The sequence below is a fragment of the Hypanus sabinus genome, chromosome 12 (assembly GCF_030144855.1).
Source record: "Hypanus sabinus isolate sHypSab1 chromosome 12, sHypSab1.hap1, whole genome shotgun sequence".
Taxonomy (NCBI): Eukaryota; Metazoa; Chordata; class Chondrichthyes; order Myliobatiformes; family Dasyatidae; genus Hypanus; species Hypanus sabinus.
The window spans coordinates 43,061,260-43,080,871 of NC_082717.1; the positions used below are offsets into that span (position 1 = coordinate 43,061,260).

Below are 19,612 nucleotides of genomic sequence, written 5' to 3' on the forward strand. Positions count from 1 at the left end.
TTTGATGTGTATCTGATACAGTTTTGCTTAATCCATTTTATTTATTATATTTCCCTTAATTCAGTTCTTCTATCCACACTGTTTATAATGCCACCTAACTTTGTATTGTTGGCAAATTTGGATGTGCAATTTTCTACCCCATTAGCTAATTGAATAAGTATGATGAATTGTTGAAGCCCCAACGTAGATTCTCACAGGGTACCAGTAGAATTTTTTTTTTAATTGGAACATTATTCTAACTAGAAGGGAGGGAGGCAGAAGAAAAGGAATTGTAGGTCAGTTAGCTTTTTATCAGTGGTTAGGACGATGGTGGAGAGTATTATTAAGGATGAGGATTAGGGATACTTGGAGGTGTATGCTAAAATAGGCCAGAGTCAGCATGATTTCGCTAAGGAGAAATCTTGCCTGACAAATCTATTGGAATTCTTTGAGGAAATAACAGGCAGGATAAACAAAGGAGAGTCAGTGGATATTGCTTACTTGGATTTTCAGAAGGCCTTCAACGAGGAGCCACATGTGAGGGTGCTTAACAAGATAAGAGCTATTTCGGCTTTACAACACGGAATATTGAAAAGCCTTGATAGAGTGGACATGGAGAGGATGTTTCCAATAATAGGAGAGTCTAGGACCAGAGGGAACAGCCTCAGAATAGGACATCACTTTAGTACAGAGATGAGGAGGAATTTCTTCAGCCAGAGGAATTTATTACAACAGTTGGCTATGAAGGGCAAGTCATTGGGTAGTAAGGGTGTTGAAGGTTACAGGAAGGCTAGAGAATGGAGTAGAGAAGGAAAATAAATCAGCCATAATCGAATGGCGGAGTTGATGGACTGAATACCTAAATCCTATATCTTATAGTTTTATGGTTTTATGAGATTTCAATAAACTTGGAAGTTTTTTTTTCCTGCTTTGAAATGCACTTAGGTTTTATTTGGGAAATAATTTTGTCAAGAATAATAAACCTGAGATAATTCTGCTTCATGTATTGATGTTTAAGAATTTTAATTTTGGTGTTTTCTGACAGAGTGGCAATGTTCCAGGATCAAGACAACTAGCATTGCAAAAGAAAGGAAAGATAAACATTTGATGGAGCCAAATAATGAAATGCATCACTTGTCTCAGCACCTAGTAATAGCCCCATCTGGTTTACTGCCAGCAACCTATTAGATTCCTGTGGTTTTATGTGGCAAAAATAATATGCATTGTAATTAATGGAATGGTGACACTTGCAGTTTGATGCAAAAAAAATCATCGGATTCAACTTCCATCTGACTACATACAGTACTTGCCTGTTTAAAATTGTACATTTCAGAGATCAATTTTTCTTGAATCTTTTCTTTTTTTATTGCAGTGAATCCAGCAGCCTTAGCAGCAGTGATGGTGGCTTGTTTACCAATGATGAAGGAAGGCAAGGTATTGGTACACTTAATTTTTTTCTTCAGTGGAAGTACATTAAATTACAATTTTATGTACAGTTGCAAGAAAAAGTTTGTGAACTCTTTGCAATTATGTGGTTTTCTGTATTATTTATTCATAAAATGAGCTCTTCATCTAAGTCACAATAATAGACAAACATAATCTGCCTAAAACACAAGCTAATGTACTTCTTATCAGTACTAAGTACACCATTTAAACAATTACAGTCTAGGTTAAGAAGTATCTGAACCTCTGAGGTAATGCATTCTACAAAAGCTATGTGGAATCAGGTGTTCAAAGCAATGTGATAAGATTGGAGGTGTGGGTTGTAGAGGTGTCTTGCCCTATAAAAGACACACAAAGTCAGGTTACTGACAGAGCCTGCTCTTCTCAAGAAAAATCTGTTATGTGCACCATGCCTCAATTAAAAAAACTTTCAGAGGATCTGAGAAGAGGAATTGTAAGACTACATGAAGCTGGAAAAGCCTTGAGAATTCATCAGTCCACAGTAAGATAAATGGTCTACAAACGGAGGAAATTCAGTATTGTTGCTTCTCTTCCTAGGAGTGGGCATCCCGCAAAGATCACACCAAGAACACAGCGTGCAACGCAGAAGGAAGTAAAAAAAGAACCCAAGGGTAACAACAAAAGATCAGCAGAAATCTCTAGAACTTGCTAAAGTTCCTGTTCATGTGTCCACTATAAGAAAAACTCTGAACAAGAATGGTGTTATGGAAGGATACCATGGAGGAAATTACTGCTCTTCCGAAAATACATTTCTGCATGTCTCAAATTTGCTGAAGACGGATGTTCCACAACACTTCTGGAACAATATTCTGTAGACAGATCAGACAGAAGTTAAACTTTCTGGCAGAAATGAACACCACTATGGTCATAGGAAAAAGGGCAGTGCACACCAACACCAAAATCTCATCCCAACTATGAAGCACGGTGGAAGGAGCATCACGGTTTCAGGCTGCTTTGTTGCCTTAGCTTGCAATTGTTGAGGGAACAATGAATTCCAAATTGTATCAAGACATTTTACAAGAGAATGTCAGGGTAGCCGTTCATCACCTGAAGCTTAATCAAAGTTGGATGATGCAACAAGAAAATATCCGAAACATGAATAAATCAACAACAGAATGGCTTTAACAGAAGAAAATTTGTGTTTTGGAATGACCAAGTCAGAGTCAAGACCTTAGCCGAATTGAGATGCTGTGGTACGACATGAAGAGGGCTGTTCATGCGAGGTATCGCAGAAATATTGAAGAACTGAAACAGCTTTGTATGGAGAAATGGTTTAAAATTCCTCGTTGGCGTTGTGCAAGTCAGATCAGCAGCTACAGGAAACGTTTGGTGGAGGTTCTAGCTGCTGAGAAAGGTTCTACCAGTTATTGAATACATACTTTTTCTATTCTGGACTGTGAATGATTAAACATATGTGTTCATTAAAGGCATGAAAATTACAGTTGTCTTGTGTAATTAGTTTAAGCAGATAGTGTTTGTCTATTATTCTGACCTAGATGAAGATCAGGCCACATTTTATGAGTAATTAATGCAGAAAACCAGGTACTGTAATTGCAAAGGGTTCACAACCTTTTTCTTGCAACTTTATTTACTAAAGCCCATCACCTCTACTGTGAAAAAGGCCACAGACAGGAGCTTACTAGAGTCCTCTGTCATACGTCAGTTTTACACAATGGTCCCTGGTGTAGCCCATCTTCTTTCTATATCCATTGTCTTCCAGGGATGAGGCCTTTGGAGCTTCTGCTGACATTTCTGTAGCACTGGGTCTTTACGGGAATGGGTTGTTAGCCCCATGACCAGCCTTCCTTTCACAGCTTGGCTTGGGACTGTCCACGGCAGAGTTAAATTACAATTTTGCTTTTGTAAAGTAGTATCTAATCTCATAGCATTGTGAATTTCTAAAGAAAATTTCTTTTCCAATAACAATCTCTAGGATGTTTTGAAGTACTCTCTTGTAAGTTATTGCCTTGGAGTAAAATTTTGTGTTGAGTTTAAAAGGGAAGTGCATTTCATTAATACAATGTAATTACGAATTGCTCCCTAATATTCAATTAGAACATATTCAAATGTCTTGCTTACACAACTGTTTCCTTGGCTCTTTGATTAAATAGTACTTCCTTGTTATTTTGTAAATTGATGGAGTATTTTACTCTAATGAAATAATCTGACAAAATGGGGGCAGGATTTTCAAGTATAATTATGCATTTCAAGATGAGCTTCTCCATCTGTTCCTAGTGTTTAGCTGAATAACGTAAGTTGAAATATTAGAGAGTATTGACTTCTCCAATTTTTTTTACTTTATAATTTTATTAATCACAGAGTCACATAGCATAGAAAGGGGTCCTTCAGCCCACCAAGTATGCACTAATTATCAAATTAATGTTGTACCATATCTTTAAAAAGTTCCCCGTATTTCCAGTATCTCATTCCAGATTCCTGCACACTAGCAGTACTTTTCAAAAGCCAATTAATATTTGAACCATCATTGGGATTTAGGAGGAAACAGGAGCATCTGGAGCAAACTCATCTAGTTACGGGGAGAACCTGCAATCTTCACAAAGACAGTTTGGGTTTTAACCAGTATTACTGCAGCTGTAAGGCAGTACCTATTGCAATTGGGTAGATACGGTATTGTGCAAATGTCTTAAGCATATATGTTTATTTTAGGGTGCTGAAGACTTTTGCACAATATTGTAGCATTTTTGTGCTTTGCATTGTACACAGCAACAAAAAAATTTTCATGACATGCAAGTTGTGATACATCTGATTCTCATATTGCTCTCTACTGTGGACTGTGAGATGGTTGGGAACAGGAAGGGAACGGAACAGGAAGCATCAGAGAAACATTCTGTAATGATCAGTAAACCAATTGTTTGGAATTAAATGATCTTGCCTGGTGTTTCGGGACTGGATGTGTCTGCACCTACATCATTCCCCCCCTCCCCCCACCCCATCCCAGCCTGGCAATCTTTTTCTGCCTCCTGTCCCACAACCCTCCTTGCCATTTCACCCTCACCATTCCCAACATCCTTTACTCCCATTATGTTTACAAACTTGCTCTCTGCTCCACACTGACAAATACAGTACTATGCAAAGTCTTAGGCACCCTAGCTGTATATATTTGCCTAAAACTTTTATTTGCCTAAAACTTTTGCACAGTACTGCATGTGCTGATGCAGCCACTCAGTGTGTTAGATTTTCATCAGCAACAATCTTTGCAGTCTTGTCAATGAATTTCTCTGCTGCTTCGTGATCATCAGACGCTTTATCACCACAAACCTTTAGACATTTAATGGCATGCCTTTTCTTAAACTTTTGCAACCAGCCTGTTGCAAATTCATAATTACCTTCAATCTTCAGTCTGTCGCTTTATATGTTCACTCAGCTGTCAAATCCATCCTTTCAATACATGAAAGACAACTTCATTTTAGCTTTATGCAGTGTTTTTCTATTTTTCATTAACCCTGTGTTCATTACACATGTGAGGTCAATTCTCAGTACTGTTGTTGAGACCTGTGCATCGCCTGGGAACCTTCCCAGTGCCTTGTGCAATTTTCCATTTGTGGCGCCATGATCAAAAAAATTTTGCATTTCAGATACTCTTGGATTTTGAAATTTTGAGGATGTATATTATCAGTAGGTATATTTTAACTATTCTATTTTGAGTCATACATTATGGAAAAGGACTGAACTAGTCCATGCTGATGAAGACTCCCATCTAAGCGAGTTTCATACCTCTCTAAGCCTTTCCTGTCCATGTACCTGAAGAAGTACCTTTTTAAATGTTCTCAATGTACTAGACTCAATCATTTGGTGAGAAAGATGAAATGATAATTATCCAGTAGATTCTGATTAATTGGGACACATTGAGACAGTACATTTTGGGCCAATTAAGCAGCTGCCTTAATTAGCCAAAGATTCATGGAAATAGTTAAAATGTATAAAAAAAAGACAAACTACATTTAACTGAGAAAGAAATTATTTATTTCAATGAAATGCAAAATAAATTAAAACACTGCCAATACCACTGCTATACCACTGTGTATTAATTCCTAATAGTTATCAGAGTCATGTTTAGTATCACTAGCATATGTCGTAAAAGTTGTTACCTTAGCAGCAGCACAGTGCAATACAGATAATATATTAAAAAAAGTAAATCTATTACAGTAAGTGTGTGTGTATAAAACAGTGCAATAACAGATAATAGGTAAAAAAAAATTGAAGTAGTGTTTTTGTTTTTAATGGCCATTTAGAAATCATATGGTAGAGGGGAAGAAGCTGTTTCTGAATTGCTGAGTGTGTGTTTTTAGGTTTCTGTACCATTTCCCTGATGGTAACAAAAAGAAGAGGGTGTGTCCTAGGTGACTGGGGTCATTAATAATGGACACCACCTTTCTAGGAACTGCTCCTTGAAGATGTCTTGGATACTATGGAAGTTTATATCCAAGATGGAGCTGACTAATATTACAACCTTCTGTAGCTTCTATCAATCCTGTGCAGTAGCACCCACTCTCCACTCCCATACCAGACAGTGATGCAACCTGTCAGAGTGCTCTCCATGGTACATCTTTAGACGTTTTCAGTGTTTTGGGTGACAAACCAAATCTCCTCTAACTTCTCATGAAATTTAGTAGCTGTCTTGCATTCTTAGTAGCTGCATCGATATGTTGGGACCAGATTAGATCCTATGAGATTTTGACACTTAGGAACTTGAAATTGCGCACTCTCTCCACTTCTGATACCTCTATCAAGATTGGTTAATGTTCCCTCATTCTCCCCTTTCTGAAGTCCCAATTAGCTCTTTGGTCTTACTGATATTGAATGCAAGCTTATTGCTGTGACGCCACTCAACTAGCTGGCATATCTAACTCTTGTACGCCCTCTCACATTCATCTGAGATTTTGCCAATAATGGTTGTATTGTCAGCAAATTTATTGATGGCATTTGAGCTATACCTAGCCATGCAGTCATTGGTATAGAGAGACCAGAGCAGTGTGCTAAGCACAAATCCCTGAGGTGGGTCAGTGTTGATCATCACTGAGGTGGAGGTATTATTATCAGTCCACACAGACTGTAGTCTTCTGGTTAGGAAGTCAAAGATCCAGTTGCAGAGGGAAGTACTGAAGCCCAGATTCTGTAGCTTATCGATCAGGACTATAGGAATGATGATGTTAAATGCTGAGCTACAGTCCATAAACAACATCCTAACATAGGTATTTGCAGGTGATCCAAGGCAGCCTGGTGATAGGCATATTGCAGTGGGTCCAAGCCCTTTCTGAGACAAGTGTTCATTCTAGCAATGACTAACCTCTCAAAGCATTTCATTACAGTAGATGTGAGTGCTACTGTATGATAGTCATTGAGGCAGCTCTTCTTGGCACTGGTATAATTGTTGCTTTTTTGAAGCAGGTAGGAACTAACGACCATAGCAGTGAGAGGTTGAAAATGTCATTGAATACACCCGCCAGTTGGTTGGCACAAGATTTCAAAGTAGTCCATTGGGGCCGGCCACCATGCAAGGGTTTGCCCTCCTGGGCCTCTGAGACAGAGATTACAGGGGATCTACACAGCTGTAGTTGCATTCTCCCTTATAAAGCATTGAGCTCATCTGGTAGTGAAGCATCACTGTCATTATCTTTTTAGATTTCTCTTTGTGGTAGTAATGTTCTGCAAACACTACCAGAGTTTTTGTGCATCTAATGTTTCCTCTAACCTTGTGTGGAATTGTATCTTCACTCTTGAAATAGCCCTCCTCAAGTCATACCTGGTTTTCTTATACAGACATCTGACACCAGACTGAAATGCCACAGATCTAGCCCTCAGCAGATGATGAAAGTGTTTCAGAATGGCTTTTGGTTTGGGCACACACTCATCATCACAGGCTTTAGTGAAGTTGGCAACAACTGCGGCATACTCATCCAGATTTGAAGATGAATGCCTGAATACAGTCCAGTCCACTGATCCAAAGCAGTCCTGTAAGCACTTCTGTGCTTCCCTTGTCCATACCTTCTTGGTCCTCACTACTGGTGCTGTAATATTCAATTTCTACCTATTCTCACAGAGAAGTACAGCTAGGTGATCAGACTTTCTGAAGTTTGGATGTAGAATAGCACAGTAGGCATTCTTGATGATGGTGGTGTTGTTTCCTCTGGTTCTACAAGTGATTAGTTGATGATAATTATTTAGTGACTTTTTTCAAGCTGGCCTGGTTAAAATCCACCAAAATAATGGTGAAGGCCTCAGGGTGTGCTGTTTCATGCATGTTGATCATGTCAGTGGAGGAATTCATCCAGTATATGCTGCCATGTTCCATGCATCCTCCAAATCTTCATTTTCATTTTAACATTCAAGATAATTGTGAATACTTTGAAATTCTTAATACGTTCTAACTTGTTGAAGTAGTGAAGTCGTTTCGTTTTCACCCCCGTCTGTTTCTGGTATCTCCTAGCTTAAATGCTCGAAGCGGCAGTGAGCGAAACAGTTCTGAATGAGTTTACTGCTTATTTCTCACCAACTATTAGTGACAAAAGTCACTGCTTTTTGAACACAAATACTTGCAACTGTTAGTATTCAAAAGCTGTTCGCTCTAAGCATGGTGTAGTGTCTAGCAACCACATGGCTGCACACGAGTAATGATAGTTAGAAACTGTTCAGCAACAGCCTCCTGTTCCAATTAAGCATCATCATCATCAATAGTGCGGTATCATATGAAGTGGGCAGTTATGGTCTTTGATCCCAATTGCTCTTGGCAAATTTTTCAACAGAAATATTTTGCCATTTTCTTCTTAACAGTCTCTTTACAAGAGGATGATCATAGCCATTATCAATACTCTACGTAGATTAAATGCCTGGCAACAGCGGTCGCATAACCAGGACTTGGATATGCACCTACTGCTCAAACGACCCTGCACCGCCTCAGGAGGGGTGTGGAGGTGTGGTGGGGAGAGTAAGCGGGCTAGGGAAAGGAGTGCCTTGCAACTCCTTTGGTAGAGATGTATCTCCACCTCCCTACCTAAATGGCACAGTGTCCCAAATAAACAAAGGGAATCCCTGCTATTTCCTTGAGTAGTTTTGTTCTTTAAGAGTTGTCCCAAATAAGCGTGTGGCCCAGTTATCTGGAATCTACTGTATTGTGTGACTTGGAAAACCTTTCTGCCCTTTTAACCTTTAGTTATTGAGGCTGCAAATTCAGCATGTGCCTTTGGAGTTATAATAGTGCATTTTGCAGTTTGTACATATTGCAACCACAGTGATATAGGATGTAAAAGGGCACCTCACAAATGTTCTCTGAACCCATACATGGTCAAGTTATATTGCTTAACTGTTGTGAATAATTGACCTGTACAATTGCTTCCTTATAAATTATTTTATTTTATAAAGGTGATGATGAACAAAGTGACTGGTTCTTTGAAGGGGATTCTGGTGGAGCATGTGCTATTGCAGGGGTCATTCCTTGGTGGGAGCATGAGGACGTCCTGGACCTGGAAAAGGAAGTGCCAGATCCGGTATTTAAGAGCATCTTAACAGGCACATTCCCTCTCATGTCGCAAACAGCTCAGAGAGGTCAGTAGCATTCTTGCTTCAAGATGCATTTGTGAGGATGTGTTATGAGTAATTCAAACATGAACCATGAATTTCATGCTGTTGAAAATGTTATCTTGAGTCTCTGCTTTTTCATGGCTTTGTTAATTGCATGATTACTCTGATGAAAAGAATATCATTTAGATAAACTTGTTGAAATAAATGAGAGCAAACAAAATTTAAGAATAAATAGTTTGTACAGAGGGGAAAAAATACAATTTTGACTATTTTTCGAACTTTCCCCAAGTCCCAAATGTTTAGTTAACTCTAATTGTATTCAGTTAACAAATCTGTAGGAAACCATGTTTACCTAATTTTATATAAATTTATGAATCAAAAGCAGCTTTTATACAATCCTAGTTTGAGCTGGGTGTAGTCCTCAAGTGTCAGCATGCTTCTAGCACCAACATAGCATACTCAGAATTTACCAACTCTAACCCATGCTGATGTCTTGAAATGTGAGAGGAAACCCACCTGAGTGCAAACTCATTACAGACAGTGGTGGGGAATTGTACCCCGATCTTCTGATTGCTGACGCTGTAAAGCATTGACCATACCACTGTGTTACCATGCCACCCTTCTTGGAGTTAGTAGTTCTTCTACTCTGCTTACTGAAGATATAAAGAATTACCTATCCAATATGCAGCACAAAAACAAATCAGTTGAATCCCCAACCCTCCCCAACTCTTTTTTTTCGCTGAAAACTAATCACATATCACTCTACTCCATTCTCTTTTTTTTTCTTATATATTCTCTTCTATTTGCTGTAACCACAATCTTTGGTAGCATGTTCCAGGTATACAGTTAGAGAAAGTTATCCCTTTGGAATGCCAGACTAGAATTTTGTATCTTTGGAGTGACTTGAGTTCGCAACCTTTAAACTGTGAGATGAAATACTGATGTTCTATATACCGTTAGGCACATATAATGAAGGTAATAACTAAACTTGTGAGATGAAGCTTCCAATTAATTCCTGATTTGATAGAGTGGACGATTTTGCATAAGTTCTGTTATTCTTCATATGGGATATCTGCAATAAAAGAATTAATCTGTTAATCCACTTTGAAGTATTTATTCTAAATCTAAAGCTTTGTCAAACAACAATCTACAAAAATCCTAAGTGTTATGTTTGCAATTGCATGATACAGTTAGTATTGCAATTTAAATACATTTTTAAATATTAATTTGCTATAAATATGAGTATCTCCCAAAAGATTAATAAGTTTACTGTTGTATCAAATCAATACACTACCATTGACATTAAAATAATTATATATGTCAATTAGAGTATTAGTGCTGGGATAAGTGTGCCCATTATGCTCCTTTTTTAACTGAGAAAGCTATCAAGCAAGTTGTATCAGATTCTTTTAAACTACTTATTTGATAGGTTTTCAAACAAGACTATCCCAGCTATCTGGAATGGGAAAAAGAAATGGCAGAAAGGAGACTAGGAAGCTTCCCACAAACGTAAGCATTTTCTTTTTGTCCTGTCTGGTTGCTATGATGGTTAAGATTAGTACTTTACTGAAGTTGTTCTTATAAAGACCTTGGCCTGTAACCTCTGCCCTTTCTGGTCATGGTTCAGGTGGCTATCTATCATTTGATCCCTATCCCACCTCCTTTCTGTCTCGCTTCATTGCAAGCCTGAGCATAGCTGGGATTTGTAGCCTATTTTCCAGTCTTATTGCAATCTCACAGTGGTGTTTTATAGGAGCCATTACAACTGATGGATTAGTTTTTGTGGTATTTATGACATATGACGTACCCATGGTGTTACCAGCAAAGGGCATGAAGAAAGGGGAAAATACAAAATTCTTCTCAAAAAGCTGGAGAAGTGTTGAGCTTTAAATCATAATGTGGAAATGTGTGTGTGTACAGTGCTGAGCTTTCTTTTTGGTCATTGATGATCTCTTCTGAGATTGTTCTAAGAGGAAAAGAAAAGGCTGCTGTGATCTGTGGTTGGTGAGAAAAGATAGCTGGCTGGTATGAATGACTAAACTGTGTCAAATGTGCTACCTCCAGATTAATCATGTAACATTTTTTTTATATTCAGTTGCAAATTCTATTGAAATTAAGAATGAAAGAATAAGGTTGAAAGGTCTATAAAATTTATTAATTTATATTGACCCACTATTTGTTTTTATAAAAATATAGACATTTTGACATTGTACAATATTAGCAAGGTGCAAAACTATTTTTAATCCATCAAAGTTATTGAATTTTTAAAATTTCTTGTATATATCTGTGACAATGCATACTATTAATGCATTATGCATATTGATTACCAAACTGGAGAATATGTTGGGAAGGACTTAAAGTTGAATGAAATATTCAAGACTTTGATTAATTGCAATATTTTTACAAGAAATTTCACAAAATGAATGGATATCTGTCAGGATATTAAATATCATGAAAGCTTTTATGATTATTTTTTTTACTCCATTGCTCTGAGGTATCAAATTTTATTTGGAATAATTTCATTATATTGTATATTTAGTCATGGGGAAACAATGATACATAGAATAAGAAAATCAATTAGATTAATTTAGCTTCATTTTGTTTTCAGTTTGCAACTTAAACCCTAACTATTCTTGTTTTATTTGGCTGCCGGAATGATATGACACTTTAAGCCTCGCAGAATTAAAACGGAAAGTTGTTCAACTGTATCACTAAATGGATTTAAGATTATGGATATGAAGAGGGTATCTAGCACCAGAGTCTTGTCACAGAATTAGATGTCAAAATTCTTCTTCAGTTTTAGATATATAGTTCACAGGCACTGGGTATGATTAATACATACAATCTAAATCATTGAAAGTTCCTCTGTTCTTTCCGTAAAATACAATAGAGCACAAATCATTTAAACCATGGGAGGATAACAATTGGAAAATAATGCATCTTCTCTACCAATGAATTGTCAGTTATATCTAATTTAACCAAAATCAATTCATCTTTCTTGCATTAGATGAAACTACTTGCAATAAATCTTCACCTAATGTTTGATCCATTTTTTTGATACATGTACAATACTTTATTTTCAAGCTTGCAATCCTGCATTTTAAATGTATGGAAGTATGTACTTTTTTTATTCTTCCATCAGAATCTATTGTTACCTATGAACCAGGAATTATTTGGGTTATAAATGTTCTCAGCTAATAATGTTATTCACGATTTAAAGAAAAAAAACCTATCCTTAACAATTGTGTTCTTTTTTGCATTAATTTTGATTTTATTTCGATTTCAACTCACGTTAGTTCTTTTTGATATGTAATATATTTTTCTTAGATTTATTTCCTTCCTCGCCTGTTTTTTTTTGCCCCGTTCACAGGAACTGTCTTGTTTTCCGTGATCCGAGAGATTAACTGGATTGTGCATTCATTGTTCAAAAGAGAGAGTCTATAGTGATTTGATGTGACTGTAGCAGTTAACAATTATTAGCTGATTGATCAATACCTTGTGCTATACTCCAGTGAAACAGTATTGGTGAAGAGAGAAGCAGAGTTCATGGCCTAAGCTGCGACTTTGCAATGTCCCAAAAATGACAGTTATTCAAGATTGTTTCATGTTACTTCTAGTACACAAGTGTAACAGAGAACAAGATAGTTGTTACTCTGGATCTGATGCAGCACAAAAAAAAGCTCAGTATGTTAAAAGAACATAATAATAAAAAGACACATAAAGTATAACTAGTATGTATAGCTTATATACATAGATTGATAAATGTCCATAAAGTGAAGCTAGGCACAGGAGTATCTGTACATAAAGTGACTGACAGGAAATCATAAAGTAGTGGTGCTGGGAATTATGAAGGGGTGGGTTAGTGGGTGGAGGTGTTGATCAGCTGTTCTGCTTGGGGAAAGTCATTGTTTTTGAGTCTGATGGCGCTGGTGTAGATGCTACATAACCTCCTACCTGATGGAAGAGGGACAAACAGTTATTGACCACAGACAGTGGGATCCTTCATGATATCGATAGCCGCCTTCCAGCACCCTTCCGTATGTATGTCCTTGATGGCGGGTAAGCTGAAGCTGCTGATGCAATCTGCTGTTTTGACTACCTGTTGTAGAGCCTACCTGTTCACCACAGTGCTGTTTCCGTACCATGCAGTGATGAAGTGTGTTAGGATGACACTCATCTGCAGAGTAACATGAGTATAGATAAAGACATAGTCCAGCTCTCTTCTGCCTCCTCAGAAAGCAGAGACATAGGTCAGCTTTCATGATTGTGTAGAATGTGTTCTGGAACCAGGAGAGGTTGTCTGAGATGGACACTCTCAGGAATTAATACTACTTGTATTCTCTACTGTCGTGCCACAGATGTAAGGAAGGGTGTAAGTGGTGTGAGTTCTCCTGAAGTCAATAACTGTCTCCTTTGTCTTGTTGACATCCAGGAAAAGGTCATTTGCTCGGCACCAGGCTTCGAGCTTTCCCGCCTCCTCTGTGTAGACCATCAAGGAGTTGGTGATGAGCCACACCCTCTGTCATGTCATTGGCAAACTTGAAAATGTGATCACTTGAGTGTTTGGCTGTGTAGTCATGTGTGAGCAGAGTGTACAGCAGTGGGATCAACACACTCTTATTGAATGTGGGTTCAACAATACCCTATTATTATTTTTCAGTATCTAGAGTACCAAAGTGAAATCAGTAATAGTGAAATTCATGTCTATTGAGAATTTTCATAGTATTGATGCTTTGTAGCTACAGGTGGCCACATCCTAAAACTTTACTTTTTTTTTTAACACTGAAGACTCAAACTGAATGTTATTTAAAGGGAAAGACACATTGTTTCTGTGTTCATAAGCAGATTGCAGCACCAATCTTTGCAAATTGTGGGATTGCACATCTCATACAAGCTCTCAAGTTCCCATAACACATTCTACATAATCGAGAATGCTTACCAATACCTCTACTTTCTGAGGAGGCTGAACAGAGCTGGACTATGTACATCTCTACTCATGTCATTCAACAAATGCACAGAAGAGAGCATCCTAACATGCTGCATCACTGCATGGTATGAATAATGCACCACAGCAGACAATGGGAAGTGAAAACTGCCCAATGCATTGGTGGTTCCATCTTACCTGCCATCAAGAACATAACTGTATTTGCAGAAAGTTGCCAGAAAGAGGCCAGCAATACCATGAAGGCTCCCACCCACCCTGCTTACGGACTGATTATGACACTCCCATCAAGCAGGAGGCTATGTAGCATCCATGCCAGGACTATCAAACTCAAAAGTAACACCTCCACACACTGTCTCACCAACCATACCAACCCCACCACCTCGACTTCATCATTTTGTGTCAGAATCACCTGATGGACAGACACACCAGAGCCTAACATAACTTAATGGACATACAGTCAAACTATGTATTTAAACCATCTTATGTTTTATTGTGTTTTTTTATATATTGTGTTCTTTATCTTCTTGTGTTTCTTTTCTTCATTGGATCAGATCCAGGATATCATTTATTTTGTTCTCCTTTACTCTTGTGTGAAGGAAATAACATTAAACAATCTTAAATCTTGAATCTTGAAAATAAATCTCAAGGAATATTACTTAAATTGGAATTTTACTCACCACGTTGTCAAGTGGTTTCAGCAGTTTTCCCTTCATAAATCAGTGATCAAAATGAGGTATTACCACAAGAGCAGAAATATAAATGTTTGTAGTTCTAAAGTTCAAATTTCAAAGTAAATTTATTATCGAAGTACATATACAATCCTGAGCTTTATCTTCTTGCGGGCGTTCACAGTAGATACAAGAAGCGCAATAAAATCGATGACAAACAATCAATGTGCAAAAGACAACCAATTGAGCAAATACAAAAAAAAATTAAAAATAGCTTTTGAGCTGTGATTAGCCTGTCAGTCCTCAGTATAAATCATATCGAATGGGGACTAAACACACAGCCTTGTACTGGTAGAGATTCTGATATTGTCAATTCAAACTGATTAGGGTCTGCAAGTGAGGAAATCGAGCATCCAGTTGCACAAGGAGGTATTGAGGCCAATGTCTTGCACCTTATTGATCAGTTTTGAGGGGATGATAGTATTGAAACATAAGCTGTAGTCAATGAAGAGCATCCTGATGTATACATCTTTGCTGTCCAAATGTTCCAAGGTTGAGTGAAGAGCTACTGAAGTGGCCCTGGCCTGTTATGACAATGGGCAAATTGTAGTGAATTCAAGTTGCTTCTCAGGCAGGAGTTGATATGTTTCATCACAGTGGGTTTAAGTGCTACTGAATGATAGTCAATTAGGCAAGTTCCCAAGTTTTTCTTAAGCACCGGTATAATTGAAGCCTACTTGAAACAGCTAGGTGCCTTAGGCTTGCTGAAGTGAGAGGTTATACATAGCAGTGAACATTCTAGCCCATTAATCAGCACAGGTATTTAGTACATAGCCAAGTACCCCATCTGGGTCGGGTGCATTCCACGGTTTCAACCTCACTTTGGCCTCAGATACTGAAATCACAGGGTCATTGAGGCTGTGGGAGTTCATGAAGGTGCTTTCATGTTTTGAACTACTATTAGATTTTTTAAAAATCAGTCAAAATGGGAGAAATGTTATTGATTAAAGAGTACATAACCAATATGTTTGAGAGAGGGAATGAATGTCAATAAGCTTCATCTTTTATAGCACCTTCAGAGTAACAGAACCATGCCAAGCAACTACACAGATGCTTGAGGCATGGTTACCAGCAATGGAGTAACGTTCCTTGAGATTTTGAAAGGTCCAGAACTGGAGATGGTTTTCTCAGAAATTTATGGACCTTGATGCATTTATGGTGATAGGAAGGGTCAAGAGATTTGAAAATGAAGGTGATACTTTTAAGGCCTACTTTAATTGCAAGCCAATATAAATCAACAAGCAACTTTTGGACAGCCAGCAGAGCTTTGAGTTGAAGTAATGGACTGAAACAAGGAAGATCAGTGGAAATGTATCACCAAACTTAGATATATTCTGTTTACTTTAAATTATAAACCATGCAGAAGAATGCACCTCCAAGAGGACCACAATCTTTTTGTAGTTTGGAGGCTTATGTTCCTCAGTGACCTGAAGAGCTATGCTGGCTCGAGTCACCACCTAATGCTTTAGCTCTTCGTAGGGTCACCCATGTCAAACAGGTCATAGGGTAGAGGCCAGACTAAGAGTGGCCCACAAGTCCTCCAGCTTCAGGGCTTCAGCACAGGGAAAACAACCCTGACTTAGTCAAGCAAAACTGTCACAGCAACAGCAATGAAGAATCCTTTACATTTGTGTGTGATGGTGTTGCTGAGTCTCCACTCACGACTTGCATCGCTGATAGGAGTGAAAAACGAAAGGAAGCTGCTGGCATGATGAAGGAAACCTTGAACACTGCCAAGGGCCAAGGACAGACAGAGATGGATTCATTCCTTCATTGCTGCCCTAAATAAGTTTGTAATTATCAAATGAGTATTTATCTCAGACTAACAAGAATAACAAAAGTCTTCAAAAGAAGTTGAGGAAAATCTCCACATCTGCAATATTTGAATATTGAGCACAATTTCACAATTCAGAGAGGGTAGTGGAAAGATGAAGCCAAGTATGATCAGAAAGCACCATTGCCAAACAGTGATTTTTAAATGTGGTCGCTGAGGTGTAGTACGGGGATTAAAAAGACAAAGAAGTTAGAGTTGTTCCTCAAAAATCCAGAGTTACTTGTTGGAATGGCAAGAAAATGCATTGATGGTTATTCTCTGGCTATAATTTCATAAGTAATAGAACCAAGCAAGAACATTACTATCAATATTGAATAAAGAGGAAAGTCATTAAAGAATGGTGGTATGGCTATCATAATTTAATGTTTTAATTTTTGTAATCCAGGGTACCCGTTCTTACCTCTCAACAGGAAAGGGAACATTTGATAACTATTAAATGCTTATTTTGTAAAATTGAATTGCTTTGTTATTATGCCATAATACACCAGTAGAGTTTGTTAGTGTGGAAACAGGTTGTTCAGCTTGATCCATATAACCATCAAGTACTCCACTAATTCCAGTTTTTTTTTTCCTGCCACCTCCAAATTCTACACACACTTACAGGCTAGGGGCAATTTACAGAGGCCAAGTGAATTATCACCCGATGTGTATTTGCTATGTGGAAAGAAAATGGAGCACCTAGAGGAGACCCACTCATTGTCACAGGCAAAACGAGTATACTCTAATCATTTTGCACTGGGGGTCAGGATTGGATTCAGGTCACTAGCTTTGGAGCTTTGTCACAATTCTGTTTTTCCCTTATTGAGTAGTTATAGTATTTTCTGGTCTTGTTCATTCTCCTTCGATGTTTAAGACTTAATTGAGGACAGGGTTTGAGGCAATGCTACAAATATGGTAGCCCATTTCGGAGTAAAAAAGAAATCTTCTAAATATTTTCAGGCTTTGTCAGTTTCTGAAGTCAAAACTTCATAATCACAACTAGCTCAATTTTCAAAGCAGCAGGAAATTCACAGCTTTCATAGATTATTGCATATCTTCACTTGACTAAAAATTATACTTGCTCGTTCATTTGATTATCACTTAAATCCTTCTTTCTTATGAGATATCTGCTCTTAACCTAAAGCTGTGAGTTTTAATTTTGATTTTGATAAAATAAAGTTTGTGTTTTACTTTTGTGTTTTACAATAGAACTAAATGCAGCCAGTCATATTTTAGAGATAATTTAGAACAAGGGAGCTTTCTAGTAAACCAGAATTATTTCAATGATACATAGAGGTAATTAATTCTGTTACCTTCATTAGCTGATTTTTTTCAAGTTATTTCCCAATATAATTCATCTATTGTGAGTTATTCATTATTTTTATGCCATGGAATAATGCTTTAAATTGTAATAGGCATATATGTAAATAAAAATAAAAGATTAAAGCAGGAATAATGCTATAGAACCACATCAGAAAGAGTACAAATTGGATATTCCACTTCTAAACATGAAACTTGCTTTGCAATAAAACTAAATGGTTTTGTTTGCGTATGTTACAATTAAACCTGGAGAAAATTTTGATGCTAAATCTTGTACCACCTCTGCCAATAAAAGAGCTGACTTGTTTAACACCTTGATAGGCTTATTTGAGACAGTAGATGTGTAATCATGTTGAACTCTGTTTATATCTGTTCAGCAAGATGCAAAAATGTGTGATTTTTATTGCAAACGATTGAATAGACAAGCCTGCTAAATTTATCCTACCCTAAGGGATAGCCTGACACCATGAATTTGTCGATGTCTTGTAAACAAATGTATGGTAGTGCTTTTCTGTTGAAAATAGACATGTTGCACTGAAATGAAGTTGTAGAAAAGAGTTATAGCAGTTTTCTAGCATGTGGTAAATGGAGAAGTGATATATTGCCTAAAGTAAATTATTGAGTCAATAGCTACTGTGATATCAAAATGATTTATTTTAGGAGTTAAAAAGCCATTTGTTTGGATTGATTAGTATTCATTAATTATGTTAATTATACAGTGAGAAAACAGATGTTTTATAGAGCTAAGACCAAGAATTTATTACAGGTCCTATTTGTTTAAGTAAAAATAGTACCATTTTATATTATTGTGTACCAATGTTATAAAATACTTGAAGTTACAAATATGGTTTGGTTTGGAATGTACACTAATTTAAATCCATTGATTATTTCCAAACCTTAAATGCAGAGCGTGCTCACTGGCAAAGCAATCTAGCTGCAATGCTGAAGATCAGTTTGATAAATGATAAACCTTATTTCACATCTGGGTTCAGAACATATATATGTTTAATATACTCTTTTTAGTTGAAATTAATTTATTTCTGAAATATTTTTATTTTATCTTTTTTTATATATTTCACAGTGTCTGTGATTAAAATTATCTGAAGCCACAGAAAACAATCACCAAGATGGCCGTATGCTAATATTCTATTTTTAGTATTAATGGAAGTGAAACATAAACCTTATTTGAAATCCTCCAGTGACAATGTGTATTTACAGAAAAATGTTATCTTTGGATAAAAGCATTTTTAAACACCTGCAACTTGAATATAGGATCAGACTTATTTAGCAAGCCACAAATACCTGAGGTTCTGGCAGATCTTAAGCTCGTGACAGATATCCTAAATATTAAATTGTGCAGTGGTCAGAATAGTAAGATCAAAAATAAAAAGATGTAATAAATCAAGAGAAAAAATAAATCTCTTCTACCTTTTGCATCTGCAAAATGGTGTGTACAAAATTAGATTTTAATATGAGGATTGGGACTGGCTTGATACATTGAAGCATCAACTTGTACTGTGGTTTGGAATGGCAAGTGAAGACCCCAGTTTCTAATTAGGAATACTTAAAATTAGAAACCAAATCGCAAAGTTGAATCACATTGACAATTGTGAACTGCCAAGTATGGGAATATTTTTAATGGCTAATTTTCAAACTGATTTTTTGTTACTCCAGAATCTAGATGATCTATTGTGCCAAACTGATGTTACTGTAGATGGTGTGATTATTTTTGTATCAGCTTGGCTAATTCTGAGTAAGTGCAGGACATATGATATGTTACTAAATTAATAAAAACCTCACAGTGGTCATTAATTTTAGTTTGTG

At 37.1% G+C, this 19,612-nt stretch overlaps 1 protein-coding gene across 3 annotated transcripts in view; it reads left to right on the forward strand.

The window, feature by feature from the left end:
- Positions 1-19,612, forward strand: part of gpatch2 (G patch domain containing 2) — a 279,190-nt gene that overhangs the window by 25,335 nt on the left and 234,243 nt on the right. For all 3 annotated transcript variants that reach the window (XM_059985842.1, XM_059985843.1, XM_059985844.1), the window contains exons 3-5: positions 1,352-1,413; positions 8,824-9,006; positions 10,412-10,491. In XM_059985842.1, coding sequence (XP_059841825.1) covers positions 1,352-1,413; positions 8,824-9,006; positions 10,412-10,491 — 325 coding nt within the window. The remainder of the gene's footprint in view (positions 1-1,351; positions 1,414-8,823; positions 9,007-10,411; positions 10,492-19,612) is intronic.